The sequence below is a fragment of the Glandiceps talaboti genome, chromosome 8 (genome assembly GCF_964340395.1).
Source record: "Glandiceps talaboti chromosome 8, keGlaTala1.1, whole genome shotgun sequence".
Classification (NCBI taxonomy): domain Eukaryota; kingdom Metazoa; phylum Hemichordata; class Enteropneusta; family Spengelidae; genus Glandiceps; species Glandiceps talaboti.
The window spans coordinates 26,981,063-27,006,195 of record NC_135556.1 but is presented as its reverse complement, the minus strand read 5'-3'; the positions used below and the strand labels follow the sequence as shown (position 1 = coordinate 27,006,195).

At 35.7% G+C, this 25,133-nt stretch overlaps 2 protein-coding genes across 5 annotated transcripts; one reads left to right on the top strand and one right to left on the bottom strand.

Annotated features, from left to right (window-relative positions):
• Window positions 1-1,311: 1,311 nt before the first annotated feature.
• On the bottom strand, window positions 1,312-10,622 carry LOC144439443 (alpha-N-acetyl-neuraminyl-2,3-beta-galactosyl-1,3-N-acetyl-galactosaminide alpha-2,6-sialyltransferase-like). Its single transcript, XM_078128732.1, has 5 exons — window positions 10,614-10,622; window positions 4,267-4,572; window positions 3,265-3,656; window positions 2,781-2,888; window positions 1,312-1,549 (listed from the first exon to the last, which is right to left on the bottom strand). Exons 1-5 carry the CDS (start codon window positions 10,620-10,622, stop codon window positions 1,312-1,314), a joined length of 1,053 nt encoding a protein of 350 aa, XP_077984858.1.
• A 128-nt stretch (window positions 10,623-10,750) lies between these two features.
• On the top strand, window positions 10,751-24,425 carry LOC144438873 (coiled-coil domain-containing protein 169-like). 4 transcript variants are annotated; one of them, XM_078128079.1, is made up of 9 exons: window positions 10,751-10,846; window positions 11,760-11,842; window positions 12,842-12,993; window positions 14,200-14,298; window positions 15,004-15,057; window positions 16,714-16,734; window positions 18,559-18,624; window positions 21,748-21,836; window positions 22,279-24,425. In XM_078128079.1, exons 1-9 carry the CDS (start codon window positions 10,767-10,769, stop codon window positions 22,361-22,363), a joined length of 729 nt encoding a protein of 242 aa, XP_077984205.1. In that variant the 5' UTR covers window positions 10,751-10,766; the 3' UTR covers window positions 22,364-24,425. The 4 variants fall into 4 exon arrangements, with proteins under 4 accessions (XP_077984205.1, XP_077984207.1, XP_077984208.1 ...); XM_078128081.1 differs by lacking the exon at window positions 16,714-16,734; XM_078128082.1 differs by lacking the exon at window positions 18,559-18,624.
• Window positions 24,426-25,133: the final 708 nt, after the last annotated feature.

Below are 25,133 nucleotides of genomic sequence, written 5' to 3'. Positions count from 1 at the left end.
CACACACACACACTACATATATATATATATATATATATATATATATATATATATATATATATATATATATATATATATATATATATACACAGTAACACAACGAGTAGCTGACAGTTGTCTGATGAACGCATTGAGCGTGAAACTCGGAGTTACAACCAAGCACCTCAAGTTCCAACCAACCTACTTTGATTATATATATATATATGTATATATATTTGTTAGACAGTTCTGGGAGCATAACTCCAGATTTTTAACTGTAAAGAACCTATAACGTTGTCGTAGTATGCTGCTGTTGGATTCCTGTATGGGGAAGTTATGATCTCTGTCTCTGTTTGGAAACCCAATGTCTTGCTGGGACGGTGAATAATACAATGTTTGGAAACCCAACGTCTTGCTGGGACGGTGAATAATACATTTTATAAATGTAACTGCGAATTCCATCAGCGAGCAATCGTCAGCGGTGTCGTCTACGATTTTTGTGAGTGTGCTGCAGTTTACACAGTGCGTTCATGACCCAAGTCTGTGCTTCGATACAAGACAAAAGAGACGTTATGTACATCGAACATTGTGATTAGTTTTATTTGCCACAATCAGCCATCACTAATTTTCCAGTGTACTCTAATTTTGTAGATTTATGTTTTTCGTACAAGCATTTTGGTTGTACGGGTTTTGTACTTTTGTTATTTAGATATAAATTAGACCCGTTCAAGTCAAACCTGTGACACCTGTGTGAGTGTTGTTCTTTCTTATTTTTCCAGTCTTTGTGGTCCCTCCGCCATCCTTTACTTCAGAAAAACTCGACTTTCGTGATAGGGGTGTATTAAAAAAGGTATGGATGAATTTAAATGAAACTTTGTGACAGGATTAATTGGAGTTGTTGAGATAAAAAATTACCATGGTAACCAAAATAAGTTTGATGCACACAAAACTAATCTAGTATTGTTTACTGCAGATATTGTTATAAACACAGGCTTAAACAATGTTGTTTCACATTAATTTATCAAGTAGGAAGCCATGATAAAATCTTTTTATAAATTCAAAATCCAAAATAAATACCCTATCCTCATCCTTATGGCCACTTTACGTCATTTTATCTAACAAAACAGTTTCAAAAGATGATTCAGATGTAACTTTAAAGGTCAGTGACCTATGAAAATATCGAAATAAATAGTGTTCACTCGTGGCACTTATGTGAATCTTTCTCGATGAAACATTGTCGGCCTCCAGGCATGCATTATAGAAGACAAATGGAATAATAAATGAAGGTAATTGAAATAATAAATGGATTGTCAGTTCCCTGACATATCATGATCATGTATTATCCGAGACAAAAGGAGTTTCGATGGTTTTATTAAAATCATAACCATCCCATGACGGATACAAAAACGTTGCATTAACTCTGTGTGCCCACCTCCCAAGGACAGCTTTCTCCGTCAGAAATCGATGCGCTCCTTTTTTAGTTGTTTCCTTTCTGTAATAATACCCACATTCCGATCTATTTGCCCATGGGCCGTAATAATGGAAAACTCCTGTATCATTTGGATTGTCACTGCAAGTTAAACATATAAACAAACATATCACAGTAGGAATGGTAGGAATTGTGTTGTGTTGTGTTGTGTTGTGTTGTGTTGTGTTGTGTTGTGTTGTGTTGTGTTGTGTTTGGCTGTGCTGTGCTGTGCTGTGCTGTGCTGTGTTGTGTTGTGTTGTGTTGTGTTGTGTTGTGCTGTGTTGTGTTGTGTTGTGTTGTGTTGTGCTGTGCTGTTATGGAACTCATCGCTGAGTTTGCCAGTATTACTACTACAAGTATGTTAAAGGCTATATAACCGATGGGGGCGTACCTTACAGGAGGCCTAGGCCATAAAAGGGGGGGGGGGAGGAGCATCTAAAGCTGCTTGGTCAAAGTAAACGTTAAAAAAGAGAACTTGGCGAAGCCAGCGAGAGAAGTGGCATTGGCTAGGAATGGTGGCTCTTAAGGTAACGGTTAAGGCTAGGGCGACAGTTAAAATTGTATATAGAGACTTCTGATCATAAAAACCTCGTATCGAAGAAGTCACCAGAAACAATTTTTGACAAAGAGAGAGAGAGAGAGAGAGAGAGAGAGAGAGAGAGAGAGAGAGAGAGAGAGAGAGAGAGAGAGAGAGAGAGAGAGAGAGAGAGAGAGAGAGAAAGAATCTTCAGTAGATAATAATGTTGTTATGTTGCTACATTGAATATGTATTTAGTTGTGATTTCAATTACCTTGTAAGTTATAGTGAACCACATGTAAAAATGACAAAGTTAACTTAGTGCTGTCCTCTGAGTATATGCATAATTTTGTATTGTGTTGCAGGGAATGACTTTATTGAAATGGGTGCCAACTGGATCCATGGTGTATTCCAAAACCCTATTTTTAACCTTGCACAGGAAAACAAACTGTTTGACAGAAAAAATCCAGAGAGAGAAATCCATTCATATTTAGAGGCGCTGTCACAAGGGGTAAATATTGCAAGCTTAGACAGTTTTCTGTTTAACTAGGGGTTTTCTCCATTACATGTTCTACCGGCAGCTATCCTCCTAACTGTTTACATAGTAGTGTTAGTTTCAAATGTTAATTTAAGCCAAGTATGAGTCGGTCATTTTAACTGTTTAGTTGTAGCAATCACTATTTCATACTTTCATACTGTTGTACTATTGATTGGGAGTGTAACAGAGTTTCCGGAATACATAGTAATAGACCCATTTGCATGGTGTGTACATATACAATCGTCTGTCCTACAATGTTATTTTATTCGTGTACTTACTGACAATAATTTTCGTCAACCATTCCATAGACATTGATGTGATCACATACATCTGTAGCCATTAACATAGCGAATAAACCAGTCGACAACCAAGAATTAGTACTTCGGCTGGAATGGAACCGTAACAGTATGTGAGGTTGGAAAAGGCTACAATAAACACACTGTAAACTAAAACTTAGGAAGGTAAAAGCCAGATGGTACTGGATTAAAAACGAAACAGAAATTAAGCAAAACATGGATACTGCGATTAACAGAAAAGTAAATAAAAAGTAAAACTTACAGAGCAATATAGAAGTGTGTGTAGCTAGCGAGGGTTTGTCAAGTGAGATCGACGTTTGATTGGCGAGATTGGAGCCATGTAACCCCAGGCCCACGCCATGGTACATTGGTAAATGTAACTACATGTATAATCTGTTAAATTAACATATTATATATAAAATTATTGGCAATAGATATGTTTTTATACGATTGATTTGCATCTTACCGATCTGTCCCAGTCTCTTTTTCAAACATCTCATTCACCATTTCTTCCGTTTCAGGTCGAAAGAAGTAATAGTTAATATCAGTATATTCTTCCATAGCTTCTAATGCATGTTTATATGCTCCAGCTTGTTTCAATGGATGCACACCCCAGAATATTATATTTTTTGGGCTGTAATCTCCTGTCATGATATGGTCTCTCATACCAGGTGTCGACATAAAACAAATTACCCTGACCGTAGTCTTGGTCCCGTAGTCTTTTTCAAACCCTGTCACAGGGGCTACATTCATTCTAATAACACAGTCGTTGTTATCAATTTCCTCTCCAACGCCAAGTCCAAGCAAGCGACCAGAACTTGGTAGGTATGCACACGTCTTGCAGTGAAAATTGAGGCCCTGGGTGTATAAACAAAGTTATAGAATTATCCATTACAAATTGACGTATCAAACCTTTTTGTCCAATAGATAGCAAGCCACATGTATATAATAGTATTGTATATACGCCTATGATATGTATACGTCACAGGGACACGTATCATTGCTTGGACATTTTCAAACGAATCCTGCTACTACAAAAGTATCAATACATACGTTCTTTCTGTATTCTTTCCACAAAAGGTAAGGGAAATATATTTAAGTCAACATCCTATAGAGCTGACATGGAAAACAACAATCGAAGAAATACTACTACTGCTATAGTGTACGTTCTATCTCGGACTATAGTGGTCTGAGGTTCTATGTACGCTTACTTGATTTATACACTCGTACTAGTTCTATATACTCGTACTACCGGTAGTTCTATATACAGTGGTACGAGAGTAGCTCTGAAAGTTACAACTTTTAATCTGCAGTCTACGAAATGCCAGAATATCATAGCGCCCTCGCATGTAGTAGTCAAATGTCTTATTGACAAATGGCATGTCGCAGTCTCAAATTGCATGTAGTAGTTTTGGCATTGATTGGACATTATACCCTCACCCTTTACAGTACAAATGGTAGAACTTACCAATTTTCCATCGGGTGATATATAATATGTTCTATGATCTTTATCCGACAACGGTAGATCTAAATTTAATGGAATTTCAGGTTTCCCATGATTGTTAAATAATATTCCATCATTGTGTGCTGCATTAATTTGTTCATTGACCTGTTTTTGTTTCAGGTAAATTTCCTTCATGTAAATGTCATCTTGCTCGTTATCACCGTCAAAAGCCGATCGGATGGCTGAATTGGCACGTTTTAACATAATATATATACAGATTACAGCGATGCATTGTATCAACACGATGGCAAGAAACTTCTTTTTACGAACCTGAAAAAAAGGTAAAATAATTAGTTTGTTATTAAAGTTTCCCGCCAAAATTAGCAGCCTATATTCAACAGCATTTTGTTTGATATATGTTCATCGTCATAAAATGTACATGGTATGTTATTAGAGTAAAATGGCAATACACGAGTATTTTGTTAAAATTATTGAATACTAAGAACCCTGTTAATTAAACTACACTGTACGTGGTTTGCCTTGTGATTCGTTAATTTTATATAATATACATTTTCTCGTTCGACAATACTGAATAAAACTTACAGTGGCTCCTTTGTTTGTAAATTTTATTTAAGCATTGTATAATATAAATAAGTCCACATAGAACACCTTAATAAACAAATAACATTAAGATTCAACTTCATCGTTAGTCTGTAAGGTACACCGTGACGGGGTGCCCTCACATATCAGTCAATCCCTCTCTGCAGAGAGGAGACCAGTGAGGGTGGGACGACACGACGTATCTTACAGTCTACTTCATCGTGTATCCTTTGAGAAATTACCATAAGTTCATTAATTTGAGGACATGATATGACCTGGAATGAGTGAATTGCTGACAATGTTCATCAATACATTTGACATTATCAAGTTTGTTGTTGCCAGGAGAAACACTATCCTTTCCAGACCACCTTTAATATAAGTATATCACTCGAACTAACGGATAACAAGGCAAAGCATTAGTCAATCTCCTCTCTATTAGAGATGTTTGTGATGGTTTTATTTGCTATGTTAAAAGCTATTGATGTATGTGATGGCATCGCATATTAGAACCATGTTCACAGGTGGTTGTGGAATAAATCAACTCAGATCTAGATCTATCAGTGTGTTTTACTCAATTGGAGATGATACATTTCATCTGAAGAGACAATTAAAACGTAATTAAATATGAAATCACGTGTGGACTGAAATTACATTATGAAACAGCGTGTAAATAATCGTACCAAAATCTGACGAGTTCGTGAGATGTATACGTGGAGTACACACATTAAATCTATTATGAATGCAAAATGTTGGTTTATACAAGACGAGACTGTTCAAATGACTGTGATTTATTGACGTCAGTCAGGCAAGTGTGTGTGTGTGTGTGTGTGTGTGTGTGTGTGTGTGTGTGTGTGTCTGTCTGTCTGTCTGTCTGTCTGTCTGTCTGATCTGTCTGACTGACTGAGTATTTGTGTGAGTATGTATGTGGTGTATACAGTTTCATAGTGTTCAGGTTATCAAGTCATTACCAATACAACATGAATACACTTGATATACTTTGCCATATGCTTCACGGTTGCATTAGGGCTACAGTCCTAAAATAGAATTCACATTGCACCCATGTTCTGTCTTAGTGCCATTTGTGACTCGGTCTATTATATCCCATTGGTGCTATTTTCAACACCATAGTATCTTGTAAAGGCATATGTGTCTATATATACAATAGACAAGCCTATTAATTCTAAGCAGCTCAAATCGTCACAGCGTACAAGAAAGTCAACTTACCATACTGAAATCGTTGTCTTGGATAACACCCTGGGGCTTACATACAACAATATTATATTTTGGAAGCCATTTTATATCGTTAAACCATGGTTCAGAATTTGACCTGAGGACTTAGGCAAAGCATGCAAAGTAGGTGTCAACAATTTAGTTAATGATTGATATGCATTAATAATATTAATAATGTACTTCACAAACAATACGCATGGCGAGCGCACTTTTTCAAACTTTCATCCTAATCTTTGAAACCCCCCTCTTCCCCTCCCCTGGACAAAAGACAAGCCACAAAGTTAATCTATAATTTCATAAAGAAATGAATTCGGCGTTGCTGTAATCGTACGTACACAGAACAAAGTTTTGGAGTGCTTTTATGTTCACCTAATATGTATACCGTGTTATACCACGTCATACATAGCTTCACTCAAGTCAGTTCATAGGTAATTCAGATACACACTAAAATATCTACAGTTGTTGTGAAATATAACATTTGGGAAACAAAGTGACATACTAGTATACTATTATACCTTGAACCTTTCATTCCATAACCCACAATACAAACAACTTGGATTCTTCATATATGAGAATTCCTCTTTTTGAAAAATGGTGACGGGCTGCGTTTGAAATATGAGTTGAAAATGCTAAAGTTTAAAAGTTTTCAGTTCACCAGCGGGTATTAGCCTGGGTGAATAGTGTTAACGTTCTGTCTCACTGTAGGTGAATAACGCGAAATGTCCTGAGTAAAGCATGGATCCCAGGCTAAGCATATCAAGTAATAGTGTATGACCATATGACCGATCAATGTGAAACTTTCAACATTGTTTACTTGTTTTCTCCTATAATGTATATCTTTTTATGTAATTAATTCCATCAATGTAGCTGCCTACTGCAAATTGAAAATTTCTACTTCAGAAGTCAATCGACTTCCAGTACATGAATTCTAAAGGGTCGGATTTATGTTATTTCGAAAAGTAGACAATCGCCTCTATTGTCCTATGTATGTGTAAATATTGACCCTACTCTCTCAGCATTCTATCAAAAGAACCTTATATATGCAATTATACACTTTCTACAAGTTTGTATGTTATGTTGGTATCGGCCTTGGTAACATATTGAAATCTACCATCTTGGTGGAGATAGGTACCTGAACACACTCTCAAATCAACAGTCTTAATCTACCATACTGTTGCCGATAGTTAATACACTCTCAAATCAACAGTCTGAATCTACCATATTGGTGGCGATACTCTCAAATCAACAGTCTGATCAGCTGAATCTATTATACTGGTGGTGAAAAATCTCATCGTAGACATGAAGAGACTCTCACTCTCTGTAGATAGGCACGGCGACTCTTTCGATTCACCTGTCAAAGTGTTAGCTGCATCTTGGTCCGAAGGTCGTCCGGTATCTGCAAGGAGGTATATGTCATTGGAACCTCTCCTTTATGACGTGTCATCAGACGAGGTAAGACTCGATATTGTGTTGATGTATAGATGACAAGGTTTCATATGTACAAGAAGAAAGATGGTATTTTTAAGCAGCCGTTTTACCACTTGTTGGTATAGACTGCCAAACCGACCATCTTTGAAGTGTCACATGGAACGTCTAAAGTAAAATGTTATTACGTCGCCTAAAAGTTAGGTTTGAGCATAGACCAGAGATAATTCAGAATAAAATAAAATACCAATAGCATTGACGTATTTGATGACAATAAGTGAGGTGAAAGGGGTATAATAACATGGATTTCTAGGACCGAGTAATTACACGAACTGGCCAAGTTGAGTGTCTGTGGGTGTGAGTCTCATATTGTCCGCAGTCACTGAGTATACTAGTCAAACGATGCCTTACATTTAATACAAGTATGGTGGTAGGTAGGTAGGTAGGTAGGCAGGCAGGCAGGCAGGCAGGCAGGTAGGCAGGTGGGTAGGTAGGTAGGTAGGTATGTAGGCAGGCAGGTAGGTAGGTAGTCTTGCTGCTAGACGTTCGGGCTTTCTTTCGATGCTATAACTATAAGCGAACGAAGTTCGCATGTGAGGGCTTGCCCGTCCATCCTCGATAGCGTTGTTCGGCTGTGTGTCGTATTTTATCGGAAGAACATCCGAGGGCTAGCTGATAGACTAGTGGGTAGGCAGGTAGGCAGGTAGGTAGGTAGGTAGACCACTTTAATTATCTATTGATTGTGGGTGAATTAGTCGACCAACAGACCGAACTAATACATTGCTGTATTGAATGACTTTATTCTCAAGTTCCATTGATGCGAGTAGCAGAATACAGTAATACATCATTTAATGTAAATCCAAACCAAACATTATAAACAACAGTTCCAGATTTATTTTTCTATTTTTTCTCCATCGTCAATATATCGTTAATGTTTCACAGCATGACATGATCCGTCATATCTTTCACCCTACTAAAGACATGTACGGTTGTACTACTTGATAGCACTATACTTGTATCACTTCACATTGTTTTCCACATAGTTACTTCAAATGTAATTAAAGTGGTCTTATAGACATTACACTGAAGTCCACAATAGAATGTACGTATCACCGCAATACGGGAATGTGAAAAAACATTGTACATTTCATTCTCTGCAATGTTGTCTTACAAAAGGCCGCTCCTGTACAGGCGCTCGGTAAGAATATATTTATTTTACATGTATTATGGGGTATAGTATAGGTGATGTCTCTGTCTACCGGTCTGTCAACCTATTTGTCTACCTGTCTTTGTGACATACAAAGTTGCAAGGACTATGGCAGATATTGGTAGGAGAGAATAGACATGCGTCAAAGTCATTACATGAAAGATACTTGTAAATTCTGACTTTTTATTCTGACTGTCCAAAATATGTCAAGCATTGAAATTTCATGATGAAATGAAAAGTCATAAAGAAAACGATCCTAGAATTCAAGTTGTGATGAAGAGGGCAAACGTTGGTGGTTAAATAACAGTCCCTGAAAAGAAGGAAGGCCACTACATTTCGAGTAGAGATAATTTGTTTTTTGTTTGTTACATTAGGTTTAAAACTGAAACGTCCCCGATATCAATTTTTATTCATCGTCAACAGTCAACATTCAATATTTACATTCTTTGTCATTGAGCAGACTAATCGAAGGTCACGACCAAAGCATCGTTACATGTAAAATTTCAGCAGCCAAACGTATTATCCATTTCCTGTACACATCTTCAGTCTTTATGGTCCCCGAAAAGTGTATATACCATCTCTTCTCCTGTGTGTGTCTTTCTCTGTACGTGAATGTCGACTGTCTACACTGTGTTTTGATGTGTGTTGTTTCGCGGGAACTTGAACTTTTGTATTTCCTCGTTTTTCGGGAATAATGTAAAACATGTACAGACAGATATGCAGATACACACGCAAAGCTACTTCGGGAAACACTATATTTCGCAGGCCACGTGACATGATCATATTTCGTCATTTTACAAATTTACATTAAATTGATGTTTCGTTATTTCAACCAAGTCTACAGTAAATTTATATTTCTTTTTTTTTCAGATCTGTCAATTTATATTTCATTATTTTAGTCAAGTCTATTTCGTTGTTTTGCCAAATCTACTTTGTGTAAGTCGGTATTCTAATCGCAGACCATTAAGTTCTAATCCGTCATTTTCATATGCTCGCTATCGACGTAATATGCATACCACGTGATCAACCAACATCTATAATGGACTTATGTTATCTCGTGGTTGGATAAATTGTCAATGTAATCGTACAAGAAACCATTACTCAGAATTATTTGCGATTCCAGTTCCAGAGCGCTAGGGTGTATCGGAATGTTTGTCTTACCAAGGTTATATCGCGACTTTCCCTTGAAGTATGCTTATACTATTATAACTTGCAGACAAAAGAACCCATATTTATTTTCCGTAGTTCCCATTGGATGTTTACATATTACACAGACCGCTATGAAAAATTGAAGCCCATAGATTATAAAAAAATGAAATATTTCGTATCATCCCAATATTTTTTTATACTAAAAAGAAGCAGATACGAGAATCTATAGAAAATGACGGGGAATATGATAAAGTCATGTCATGTCATATAAAGGATAATCAATTAACTGAATAAACTTTGATATGCACACAACAATAACAACAACCCATAGTACAAACAATGGGCCTAGGCCTTGAACGATAATAGAACGATAAATGAATACATAAATACATAAATAAATAAATAAATAAATAAATAAATAAATAAATAAATAAATAAATAAATAAATAAATAAATAATATATCCAACTTCTTGCTTAAACAATACAAAATTAACATACATCCAGGTAATCAATCTATGACTGTTAACTTTATTCTAAGAATTACTCGATAGACCTTGTTACACTAAATAAGCTTACCATATGCATAATAAGCTTAGTCGAAACGTCGGAAGTTTTGGTGTTGTTCCATCGTCCTTTTTGCAGGTCATATCCCTACGATTGCATTTATCGTAACAATTTACATCTTGGATTTCAACCAAATGAAAAAAAGTCAATTGTTTTAGGGAAAATGGGGTTTCATTTAAAATAAGCAGCTCTTACGTGCCACATTGTGGATGTACATGTAGAGTAAAAGCGAGTAAACTCGGATTTCCTTTGCTTTGGGCGAACGATGACGTTGTTGTTGTGTTCTGTTTCTAATAGCAACCACGCTTGCGCAGTGATCGTCGAGGGTCGATATTGACGAGAAACAGAATGGCGATAGGAGACATGGACGACGATGAATTCGATGTAGATCGCCTGAGGGCTGAGGTACAACAAGAACGCCAAATGAAGTAAGTACAATGTTTTCAAAGTCTATTTTTCTCAAAGGCAGCAGTAATCTGCACGAGAGTCGAAAGTTGAGACGGTTCATTGGCTGCAAACTGCTGAAACGTTATTCAATCAATCCAGTTTGAACTAAGTTATCATGTCCGGGTTGTGCACGGGGAGCAACCGATACGGGCGATAGTGACTTTTTGTTGTTTTGTATTGACTAGTATATAAAACGCTAGTGTTTATTAAGACATAACATTAGTGGAGATAATCCAAACGACGCATTTCTAGTACCTATTGAGTGGAAACCGGCTGAGTTTTTCAACTACCCTACACCGTACACGTTATGTCGTTAGAAATTTACATACTGAACGAAAAGAGGAAGACAGTGTCAGTGATATTGATTGGGTTAGTTGGGGTCAGTGCAGTGTTGGTACAACGTGTGCCAACTTCCCTCCAGTTACCCCACAGTGTATTGTTGTTAAAATAAAACGAGAGATATATAAATATGAAACATTTATTCCAATAAAGTCACAATTTTATACAGACTGGCAGTATTTACCAAACTTCCCACGCCTTGTCATAAATATTTGCCATTTATTAGCATGTATTGATTATCAATACTGAATGTACTAATTGCACCATTTCAAACTGAGTCGTAAACTCAGGAACCCTTCGACTTGAAGAAAAAAATGATACCAATGTGTTATTTTTTTGACAGCCAGTAAACAAATTATACAACATTAAATAATTATATACAATAATATTAACAATGGGTTTATACTTATAGTGACAATAACTAGAATTTTGTTGTGTTGTCTAATGCCTTTATTATCATCATACTGTATGAAAATTGTTTTTAGCTTTGTTCAGAGACTGTGTGACCAGATGCAGATGTTCATTCATTGTTATTGATTCATATTTGGTTTTCAGGGAAATGTTGGAACAGTCAACAGGAGAATTAAGGATAACTGTTGCTGAATTGGAGAAGAGATTAGATGGAGTCGGAGAGGAAGGTATGCTACTAGTAAATGTTGTATTATTACAAATGGTTTATATTGCAGGTTTGTTGTACAGGAACAATTCATTATTAGAAAGTAAATGTAATTCTGGATGCTGTCAAAGAAACTTTCCTTTCATTGTCCATCTTACTAGAAAGTGTTTAGAAATAAGAGGAATAGTTTCTTAAATGCACATACAAGTATATCCTGGTTGCGGTATAAATGTTTTTTTCCCCGTACTCTGTACTATTTGTTAATTTTCACTGTAACCACAGACAAGGAAACAGCTTTTTCTTGTCTGTACTGGAACCTACTAGTATGTACATACAACAGTAATCATAATAATAACTTTAGTTTGAGTCTGGACTTGTCAGAACTAAAGTTGTCATAGTAACTTGCAGTTGTATGTAAATGTTAGAGATGAATAGAGGTATTCAAAATATAATCTCATAGACCATAGACCCTCCACCAACGTTGGTGGAGGGTCTATGCATAGATTATGTGCACATTTTGTAGATCTCTGTTCCACCTATTATGACTGACAGTATAGTACCCAATCTATGTATATTTGTTATACAGTCACACTCTTTGTATTAAACTTGTTTACACTTGAAACTATAATATTGACATTGTTTGAACTCACGTGGTGAATTATGAACAAGCTATACATATACTGGTACTTCCCACCAGGTGGCTTATAACCCAAGGTTTGTTGTGAACCACATCACCATACAGACATACACACATAGTGTGAGCCACATCACCATGCAGACATACACACACAGTGTGAGCCACATCACTATACAGACATACACACAGAGTGTGAACTAATTTATAATATAGCAAGCTAACCTTGGCGAGACACAGAAGAAAGCCTTTAAGGTTCATATAATCCAGGCCCTTGCATATAATATACAGACAACTTTTACAAAAACAGATATTTTCAATTTTTGCATTTTCATTTTAAAAATATCTAAATCTGATGTTCACTTTTATAATCCTTCTCATTTACAGGCAATGAATGGAAAACTCGTTTTGAAACACAAGAAGAACTTAACCAACAATTAGAAAAACAGATATTAATGTTTAGAGAAAAGGTAGATGAAGCCAAAAGAAATGCCAAAGGACAGAACACAGAAATGAAATCATATGATGAACTCAATGAGGTAATTATCATATTTTACAGTACTATGTTGTGATGTGATGTGATGTGATGTGATATGATGTGATGTGATGTGATGTGATGTGTTGTGATGTGATGTGATGTGATGTGATGTGATGTGATGTGATGTGATGTGATGTGATGTGATGTGATGTGATGTGATGTGTTGTGATGTGATGTGATGTGATGTGATGTGTTGTGATGTGATGTGATGTGATGTGATGTGATGTGATGTGATGTGTTGTGGTGTGATGTGATGTGATGTGATGTGATGTGATGTGATGTGATGTGATATGATGTGTTATGATGTGATGTGATGTGATGTGATGTGATGTGATGTGATGTGATGTGATACGATGTGATGTGGTGTGATGTGATGTGATGTGATGTGATGTGATGTGATATGTGATATGATGTGTTATGATGTGATGTGATGTGATGTGATGTGATGTGATACGATGTGATGTGATGTGATGTGATGTGATGTGGTGTGATTTGTTGTGTTGTGTTGTGTTGTGATGTGATGTGATGTGATGTGATGTGATGTGATATGTGATGTGATGTGATGTGATGTGTTGTGTTGTGATGTGATGTGATGTGTTGTGTTGTGATGTGATATGATATGATGTGAATATTCTTCACAAGTACATATGGTTACACTGGTTTTCAGTGAAAATAAGTTTGTTTATTGAGAAATAAATTTATTGATATATCAATTTCAAAGTACTGTAATCTTATAATTGATAGATCATAATTTTTTTTATATTCTTGTTTTCAAAATGTTTGCATTTAATGTACTATTGTAAATACATGTCAAGTTACTGGTTTGTGACATTCCTATAGGTATCCTAATTGGTATCAAAGTGTAAAAAGTTTTTTTTTAAAACTTTGATGACAGCATCTTGGTCACTTTAGTGAGATATGCCCAGTCATCTTACCAGTAAACAATTTGCTGTAGAGATTCCTCACAAATATTTATGCCAGTTCATTCTCTGTAACAAGGGTTCCCATACCATAGTAAATACACTGTCAATTTCATAATGTCAACAAAATTTTGCATATATATTTTGTCCTGTTATATACTTTCTGTGTCATATGAAAGAAGAGTTAGATAAATAATATAGTCAAGTCATCTGTACTTCAGTACTTTATCATCATAATATCAGACATTTAGAGAATAACAGTTTTTATTTTATTTTCTGTCTGACAGGCAGGACTTAAGAAACTTATGAGGCAGCTAGACAAAGACAAAGCTAGTTTAGAGAGTCAGCTAAGAGACTATGAATGGAGATTGGATCAAGAATCAAAGGTAAATAATAGCATTTTGAGAACTCTATAGCTAATTGCATGTAAGTAAATTTCCTGGTTGTGTTCTCCCATAACATGGGAATAGAAATTCATAGATATCTTGTGATTTACAATTACCCACTTACAACATGCTTAATACAACCCACAACACCAAAGTAAAGCATTTTCTGTTTGTATCACAATCACTTATAGCATCCATATCAAGTGTAAAAGTATACTGTATCATTTGCAAATTGACCACATTGGAAAGGCCACATGCCAGGCTTGTAAATACACCAGTTGAAAGAGTGTACTTTTACACTTGATATGAATGCTATAAATGAGTGCAGTGCTACTCATGCATAGAGAAAAATGCTTTACTTCAGTGTTACCCATTGTAAAATGGAAACTGAGCTAACTCTTGTTACATCATTAATACTGTCAAGACAGTCAACACAAGACTCCAGAGGCCATCATTCTAGATTCCAAATTATGAAATATCAATGTCTCCTTTTCCAGAAGGTATTGCCCATTCTGACCTTCACCAACTTCTGGGAAAGTGTCCTGTTTACCAAATCTTACCTGAGATCATATTGCAAGGGCATACCAATATATATACGTCATCTCCAGTAGGACAACACACATATGATGCACTAAGTCATCACCCCAGCCTATGTATGTGTCAATGAACAATATTCATGCTATTGAATGTTTTTATACATAACAGGCATTTCACAAAGCTAATGATGAAAGAAAGACATATTTGACAGAAATTGGACAGGTGAGTTTATTATATTACTTGCTTTATCAATGGGGAGCAGTTTTGTTGTTGGAAACGAGTGAAAACAATAAAATGCAATATTCATATGAGAAGTCATACTGAAGTGACAGTGATATTTACAACAAGTAGACGACAATATTTAGTGTTCATTTATTTTGCTTTGGCAAATGTAAGCATAGCTTGATCCATACATCCAGTAAGAATACATCGTTATCATCATTATTATCATCAAAGTTGGTAATCACTTTCATTTCAGCATACATTTGTATAAAATCACTGGTTTTGATCACTCAAATCTGTCACTGGTCATTGTCTAAACATAGTGTGTGGAGAATAATGTGTGACATGCCTTCAATACTCTAACCCCTCCTCTCCCCATCCCTGGGGTAACCCCCACTCCCATCACTTTGTCACTGTGAGAGTCACATACCGACTATTGTTACTTTTTACATTGCCATTAGTTGATGCTTTGCTACCGTAAGTATATATGTACCAACAGAGATTACTATATTCTGTGAGTGATTTCCAAGAGAGAATCAGCTATGTCATATAGGTCTGTGTTATAATAAACAGCTTACACAACCAATTTCACTTAACCTTGCAGAAACAGTGTGTCATAAATCTATTTTTATCTTGGTTTGTACAATACTGGTTGGTAAGAACAACACTTTAGACACTCCAACACTTTCCATTTTGTTTTCATTTGTAATGAATTCCTTGAGTTGGCATGTCTGAAGTGTTGTCTTTATGTGTATGAACCAACTTGAAGGTGAAAATACATTTGTGACACCCATTGTTTTGGTGAGGTCTGGTGATATTGGCTGTAGCGTAAGTAACACACGTGGAGGGTCTATGGTATCATGTACAAAGTACCAGGGATTACGTCTTATACCAGTATATATTGTTGTCAATCAATCCACTGCCAATGATGCATCCATATAATTATAGATCACAGAATACAATATGATTTCACATTTATTCTTTTCCAGTATACAATGCCCTACCATCACCCAAACCATCAAATACAATATGGAATAGATATTGAGAAGGGTGTTCAAATGTGTTTCTTGTTACAATGAATTAAACCAAAATATGGTCATGAAATACACGTTGCATAGCTAGCCAGATACCTATGATTTTGTAGTTGTACTTAGATTCATTTGGAAACCTCTTGAAGTGGATGTGGGGGTTTATGTAAAATTGGTTTATGTAATTACACAACAGATATTATGGTATGATTCTAATACAGCAAAATGCATCATGCACATACTACTATCAAACAAAACCTGCTGATCTAACTTTGCAAAGTAATCTTTAAAGATATGATATTCACCAATTTACATTGTTTTTATTTTGCAGTATACTTACCCCAACCTAACAATATGGCTGGTCATGCCAACCACACTTTCAATATCGCCAATCACCATACCAACCATCCAATATGGCTGATCACCATCCCAACCATCCAATATGGCTGATCACCATACCAACCATCCAATATGGCTGATCACCATGCCAACCATCCAATATACCTGATCATCACCAACCAGACCTTACTAACTTCTCACATTGTGTTGTTTTATTTTTCCATGTCTAATATTACCCGCAATGCTTCACATCTCCCTCTGATCGGTGTTATTGTTATCATCACATCAGGCACTCAAAGATCATCAGGATGTAGGTTGCTATATCATCTACTCTATGTTACATGTACAAGTCTTCAATTCATTCTATCTAAAGGGCATTGACCTTTCCTTTACACAACATAGCAAACTGAGAACTGCATTGTATCATTTGAACCAGAGTAAAGCTTTCTGATTGGATACCAATTAATTGAAACAAATATTCAGAGTACATAGATTCTGATTGCTTATCAATTGATCCAGAATAAAGGCATGTATTCTGATTGGTTGTTTATTGAAATAGAATACAGACATCAATTCTGATTGGTTGTCAATTAAACCAGAATACTTTGATAGGATCTAATTGGTTGTATTTTGTATAATAATGGTGTCACCAAAAGTATAGAAGCCAGGCAGTATTAAAATTAATATTCACTGTATTTGACTGTACCTATATCTGAATTATAAGGTCAAAAGTTTGTCTGTAGTTCTATCTCCCATTGCCATGGTAACTGAAGGTTATGATAATGCTCAGTAGATAAAATGGATGAGAGACTATACATGCCTTGTCTGACTAGTATAGTCAACGAATTGTGTTTGTACAGCTAGAGTATTGTATGTGTGTACATGTGTGTGTTTGTTTGTAATGAATTAGTCTAGTTTCCTATATGCATTATGATAACTACGATCATCTCCACTCATGTATAGTAAAAGTGGTTACTCTAGCACAGAAGTCTGTGCTACCCAAGACAGCATTGATATAAACATGATAACGTTATTGCGTCCTCATGTGATTTAGTTTCAGACTGGAGGTGCAGTTCAATAGTAAATATTATTTTAAATTCCCGCGGTGGTCAAAATAGCTGTACTAATTGAATAATAATGAGCTGTTGTCGTAAGGAAGTAACCAATTACAACTGCCTGTCAGTTTGTGATGGATTACTACTGACATGCACCATTCACCCTTGGTGCAGCAGGGAGTTTAGCCAGATTAACGTTTAATTTTGCCACTTTTACTAAATGTGAGTGAAGATGATCGTAGTATTGTAACGTGTATAGGAAAGTAGACTAGTTATAAATGTCCTAAAGTTGTTATATGTATAATAACCAAATCAGATTGCCATGAGTTTTCTTACTTCAAGTAAATGGTGTGGTTAGTATTGAAGTGAAACTTATAGGAAAACATTTAGATGGAAACTAAAAATTCATCAAGGCTCCCAATAAATGACTGTTAGTCCAAAATTTGGAGAGGAAAAAGTTATAAATTTGTGGGTACATGTACATTTGTATATATAACTTATAAGAACTGTACACTAGTAAGGTAAACAATAGTGAATTTGAAAGTGAGGACCACGTCATTTATTCTGAATATGCATGTGAAGGACTGTCCTTCCAAAACCTACACATGCCCCCTCTCAATCGGAAAAAGTAGATAAACCTTGGTCAAGAATTATTGTGTTTGTTTTTCCGGTTGAAAATATGACATCTATCCCCTTTACTAGTGTGTTATCTATGAAAGTAATGTGATGTAATCTTGTGGTGTACACTGTAAGCACATAATGTGGTGTTATCTAGTGGATGCTGAGAGCAAGTACTGCCATGTAATTTGTAGTCATGTACACTGTATGCACATCCACGTAATGTTGTGATGTACACATTAACTGCGTAAAGTCGTGCCACCAAAGAACACTTTGTCAGAATTCGGTGTCTGTAATTAGCACTTTGTTTGCAAACTGAACTTGACATTCAGTTTTTGTCATGTTATGTGTTGAGTCTATCTAACCCACACCATGCACTTTTTGTCTTTTTTCTGTGTTTTTATTTGACTATATATTACGGTATATATGTGATTGCATGTGGACTGCTTTAATATGACCAGCATGATCTCAATAGTGTTTCTCTGAATGTTCCACAACAACAGGCTATGCGAGTCAAACATGATGATGTAGGTGAAAAAACAACTTATTATGCCTTCAATACTCACCCCTTTGCTTTTTAATTAAAGCATCATGTGTTATTTGCTACTTTCATATTCGCTAATACTAGATTTAAGATTTGGGAGTGGCTTTGCTTTGCTTTGCTTCATTTAATTCGTCTGATGGTATAATTCTTATCTTTATTCTTTACTTGTTGATATGTAATGTTTTGTGTATTCCTGTAAACCACTGTAGTTACTTCATAGTTACTATTTAGGGTACCCAGTATCATTGCTAGTTTTAGCTAGTAACTGGTCCCAATTAAAGTGTGTTTCAACCATACCACAACGTTACTCTGCATTAATACACCTATTGTGGATCTGGCTAAATACATGAAGCACATATGACAAACATAGAAGTGTGGTATAGTATGTTATCACATTTCACATGACTGTTATATTTATCAGCTTCACTTACGTATCACAAGACTCACAACAGGTGTATTAATCAATCATATTAAAACAGACAATACTTATGTGTACCACATGAATATACTCAAGAGTTCATACACTGCTGCTATCTCTGTAAAGTTCCAATCAGTGTGAACTGAATATTGTATATATAAAGGGTTAATGGTTACCATGGTGATAAAGAACAGATTGGTATAAAGGGGATAACGTTTTATCTCATGTGATATAACTGCTAAACAAACAAACAAACACAGTAAACAAACCTTGTCATCACAACTTTTGTTCTATACTGTGTAATATTTTAATTTCTTTATACATGTTGTTCCTGTATTCTTATTCATAAAACTATAACTTCTGATGAGGCAAGAAACCATGATATAAACTTAAGATGTGTTTAAATACAGGTCATTCATTTCATTATTTGACAAAAAGAATCATAAACCTTTACTAGAGATTAACAGACTAAAACAGCCAAAATATAAGGTACATACACAAAAACAACTGGCAACTATAGAAAGAAGGGGGTGGGGGTTGGGTGGGTTAATGTTTGATTTACTAATTTGTATAGACAGTAATTTATAACACAATTAGTGGTTAATGGCATGTAATATAAAGTCTGTGTTTAACTATGTATGAAAACAAAGTCATCATCTACTGGGGGAAATTAAAAAAATAATCTTGAGTACATTACAACCCATTATACCTTGAGATAAGACTAGAGAAGACAATAGATTAACATAGAATTAAACACACCAACCTAGGGAGTTTTGACATAGAATTTAACACCAACTTAGGGAGTTTATAGAGATATCAGTGTATGAAGTGAACAATGAGTATGTCATTTCTTGAGGTTTTGTTTTCCAACTAATGTTCAGTTCAGTGTTGTCATGAAAACAGAGTTTGTTGACACCTGATTTTGTCATTTTCAAACTAATAAATACATTCCAGTGTCAATTACACCTGGAGTTGTAGACACTTGATTTTGTTGTTTTCAAACTAATAAATACATTCCAGTGTCAATTACCCCTGGAGTTGTAGCACTTGATTTTGTCGTTTTCAAACTAATAAATACATTCCAGTGTCAATTACCCCTGGAGTTGTAGACACTTGATTTTGTCGTTTCTCAACTAATATTTATGTGTCAATGTATATCTAAGGTCTGTAGACAAACTAATCCAAAATAACATTGTAGCTACTTAATATAGACAATGATATAATTTACCTATATGTAATATTTGAATCATAAAGTCTACACATTGAGATACACACTATGAAGAAATCGGGCCACTAACTGGAGTGGTTCTCATCACAAAGTAGTTATCATCACAACGGTTCATACAATTTATATTTCAAAGTTTTGAGAATTCATATTAAGACATGTGGCTGAATAATCGATGCTACTAAAAATTCACCCAGTAACTGTGAGTAAGCTGTCCATAAAGAAAATTGTCAACATAATTCTTTGTAAAGCATATTTATAAAATCAAATGTGTGTGTATATATAGACTCGATGGAACTCAAATGTTGCATATTCAGGTATATGTTACTTTCCTGTAACAATGTAATATTTTGACTGGTTTCAATCCAGGTTAACATAGACAGTGCAATGCAACAGTATAGCATGTTGGTCACTGCATTGTACAGTTGGCTGTGCAAAGATCAACATACTATAGTTTGGCATTCCATTGTACAATGGTTCATAGTACAGTGTTGTACTCCATTGCACAATGCAATGATCAACATACTACAATACATATTGCAGTGTTACAGCACATTGTACAATGCAATGGTTCATACTATAGTGTTACAGTCCATTATACAATGCATATTGTAGTGTTGCGGTGTATTGTACAATTTAATGGTTCACAATACAGTGCCGCAGTCCATTGTACAAAGCATTGTCCACACTATAATGTTGCAGTCCATTGTACAATGCAAAGGTTTATACTATAGTGTTGCTGACTTGCTGGTTTCAAGATGGTGTACAGGTCTAAGATGTTGTTTTCCAGGTTTGAAGGAGGAGTTACGTACAGCATGGGACAAACAATCAATTGTAAGGTATACATTCATGCTACCATCATGTGATAATTGAGTCAGAAAAGGGCCCTCTCATCACTTTCTCAAAGGGTCATTTTCATATTGTATGACTCAATTACTGCTCCCCTGAGTAGCTAGCATGTGTGTATAACCTGCAGACATTCTGTAATATATTTTACAATTTGACAACTCGCACTGTAAGAAGATAACTAGATGCACTCCATTCATTTCTATGGTAACAACATTGGGTTTATGGTTGATTTTAATTGAAAGCATGATATCAATATTTACTGGTCTGCATTCAAGGTAGACTGTGAGATATGTTGTCTTGTTCTGCCCTCATCGGCCTCCTCTCTGACTGTTGTGTGAGGGCGCCCTGTCAGGCTGTACCTTACAGACTACATTCAAAGATAATACAAAATGTGTATGTAGTGTGTATATTCCTATAAGTATGTTGTGACCATAGAAATGATGACTAGTAGATCTTTGCCTTTTTTATCTGTTTATTAGCAAAGGTATAGTTGCTGTTAGCGTCCCTACAAATACATAGTTTGTAGCTATAAGTCTTTGTAGTGTAAATCCTAGAAATAAAGAAGTAGGTTTTACAGGTTTAGCAACTAACTCTGTCATCATTCGTATTATCAGGCAAAGTACAGTCTTGAAGAGATGAAGAAGAGAAATGCTTTATCTGGAGTACCAGAGTCTTATAGCAGCAGTCCAAGGAACTATCAAAAGTAAGACAGAGGGATTGTCTTTGTTGTCAATAGGATTTCTTCAATTACTCAAATTGTTCATTTGTTAGATAGCATTTAGGTGTTCTGCACTTGACCAAAAAAGATAGACACAGATAATGAAAGGTGTTAGGGGGGAGGGGTTTGTACAAGTGGTGGGAGGATAAAAAGGGAGGGGTGCACAAAAGGTGGGAGGATAAGAGGGGGTCACACATGGTGCAAGGATAAGAGGTGGGGTTGTCTCAAATGGAAGGGTAATAGGGGAGTTGGCAAACAAATAGAGGATAAGAGGGGAGGGTTGTACAAATTGGAAAAGAGGGGAGGGGTCACACAAATGATGGGAGGATAAGAGGGTAGGTGTTGTACAAATGGGAGGAGGAAACCAGGGGAGAAGGTTGTCACAATGTGTGTAAATTGACACAAACTCTTTGTTTTGCTATTTCAGTGTACCAGACAATCAAAGAATATTAGACCCAAGGAAAGGTCCTATAAAGAAGACAGCAGCAGTCAAGAAACTCCCCAAAATATAATGATTAATGATTATGTACTTATGTACAACCATACACCCCAAACACAACGTTGATAGTGTCATACAGCTGTATGATTGAACCTTGTTGGTGTTGTGGACACACTACTTGATGTCACCATTGAGGATAGAGAGGGCGCCCTATATGTGTTCACCTGATGTAGCCTCAACTTATCAAAGTACAGCCACAATGTCTATAAATGGTGTAATTCTAGTGGCAGACACAAAAACTGGTTTAACATACCAATATATTTCAGATTTAGGTTGTTTAAAGTCAAGCCTTAACCCAAACATGCAGAAATGAAGTCGGTATACATCAACAAGTCTGAGTCCATTGTGACCCAGCTCTAATCTCTCCTTGTACACATTCAAAGTCTATCATAATAACTTTGCCATGGACTTGGGTTGTTACCATTCTAGGAAAGCCATTATGTAAAAGTTACAAGTCAAATCTCACAAGCAGTCAACCAAAACATAAAATATATATTCAGATCTGTGAACCCTTCACCAGGGTCTACTACTATGCATGCCTGTGACTTTCAAAAATTGCTTAAATGGATCCAGCTTTTCTTACATTGGCCAACCACTAATGAGAGGGGTGGCTCAATTTTGTGCCAACCAGCAGAATCAACTAAGGATATGAGAAGAGAGGCTAACTTTGGGCCAACCACCAAAATGAACATAATTTGTGAAAGGGAAGGCTGACTTTTGGCCAACCAGCAAAATGAATTTGATATGTGGGCAGGAAGGTTTGACTGGGCCAACCAGCAAAATGAATTTAATATGTGCGAGGGAAGGCTTGACTTTGGGCCAACTAGTAGTGAGAGAGGTCGCTTGACTATGGGCCAACGAGTAGTGAGAGGCGGCTTGACTTTGGGCCAACCAGCAAAATGAATTTAATATGCAATAATGGAGGCTTTATTTAAAGCCAACCAGCAGCAGTAAATTAATATATGATATCACTAGATGTTAATATACTTTAAGAAAAGACAGCATGATGTGTGTACACAACTCAATCTAAACCAATCTGTCTGTCTACAATCATTTCATCAAAATCAGACAAATCAACGTAGAGGATGTATTAATCACAGAATCAAGAGATAAAGATGATGACATGGTGAGACTAGACATATTACTGTCATAATCTCCTCCCTTACTTTTTTATAACTTGTTTAGCTATTAACCTCCATGACATTACTATGGCAACTACTTGTTTATCCTTGTGATGTTGCCATGGTGATGCCAAAGTACTCTGTATAAAGTTTAATCATTATTCAACTGTATGTGAAAGAGTCCATACCAAATTACACCTAATGTCAAAAACCCCTAGATATAAATATTGTTACTAGAAACAAGTCATGGTTTGTTATTTTCTAAAATGGCTGTGTTTGTTTTTATAAGATATACATACTGACAAATACAAGTTACTTTTAAACTCTTATTTAAACAAGAACTTTAAAAACTCAATGATATAAATATTATCTCCCTAAAAATATGTGTCACTGGTTTATGAGTATAATAAATCCATCTTTAATATGTCACATGTGATGGTATTGCTGTCATGTGACGGTATTGCTGTCATGTGACGGTATTGCTGTCATTTGACGGTATTGCTGTCATGTGACGGTATTGCTGTCATGTGACGGTATTGCTATCATGTGATCGTATTGCTGTCATGTGATCGTATTGCTGTCATGTGACGGTATTGCTATCATGTGATCGTATTGCTGTCATGTGATCGTATTGCTGTCATATGATGGTATTGCTATCATGTGATGGTATTGCTGTCATGTGACGGTATTGCTGTCATGTGATGGTATTGCTATCATGTGATCGTATTGCTGTCATGTGATGGTATTGCCATGGCTACCATTGATGTAGCATACTTTAATTATAAACTTTTCAATTCAAATAACCAAGGAAAGACTCCCTTTACAAACAGCCATTTCATTAAACAAAATGTAGCCATGGAATTCAAAAACCTTATACACATTTGTACATATGTAAACAAATGTTTTTGAATATGATAACCATATTAAAATGTATATATGATAAAATGTGTTTGTGTACAAAAATATATGTATTAAATGTTTTAGACAGTCGAGTTTTTAGAATATTGTCATATATATTGTATAGATGCAAGTAATGTATTGATACAGAGATGTGTCTTCACACTGTATATTGTTCATTAACACTGTAAAATTGGAATGATAATGCAGAATTGATTTTTATAATGCCCTTACTAGTAAGTGATGAGAACAGTTGATATCGTAGATTGAAGTGATGAGAACAGCTGATATCATTGACTGAAGTGATGAGAACAGTTGATATCATTGACTGAAGTGATGAGAACAGTTGATATCATTGACTGAAGTGATGAGAACAGTTGATATCATTGACTGAAGTGATGAGAACAGTTGATATCATTGACTGAAGTGATGAGAACAATTGATATTGTAGACTGGTGATGAGAACAGTTGATATCATTGACTGAAGTGATGAGAACAGTTGATATTTTAGACTGAATTGATGAGAACAGTTGATATCATTGACTGAAGTGATGAGAACAGTTGATATTGTAGACTGAAGTGATGAGAACAGTTGATATGATTGACTGAAGTGATGAGAACAGTTGATATGATAGCAGTTGTTGATGCTCTCTCATCCCTTTCCACAAACTATGAGGGCTGATAAGGATTCTCTCTGTGATGTATGTTACAATCTATCCATGTATCAATATCACTGAACAGTAACTAGTATACACTGTAGTAAGT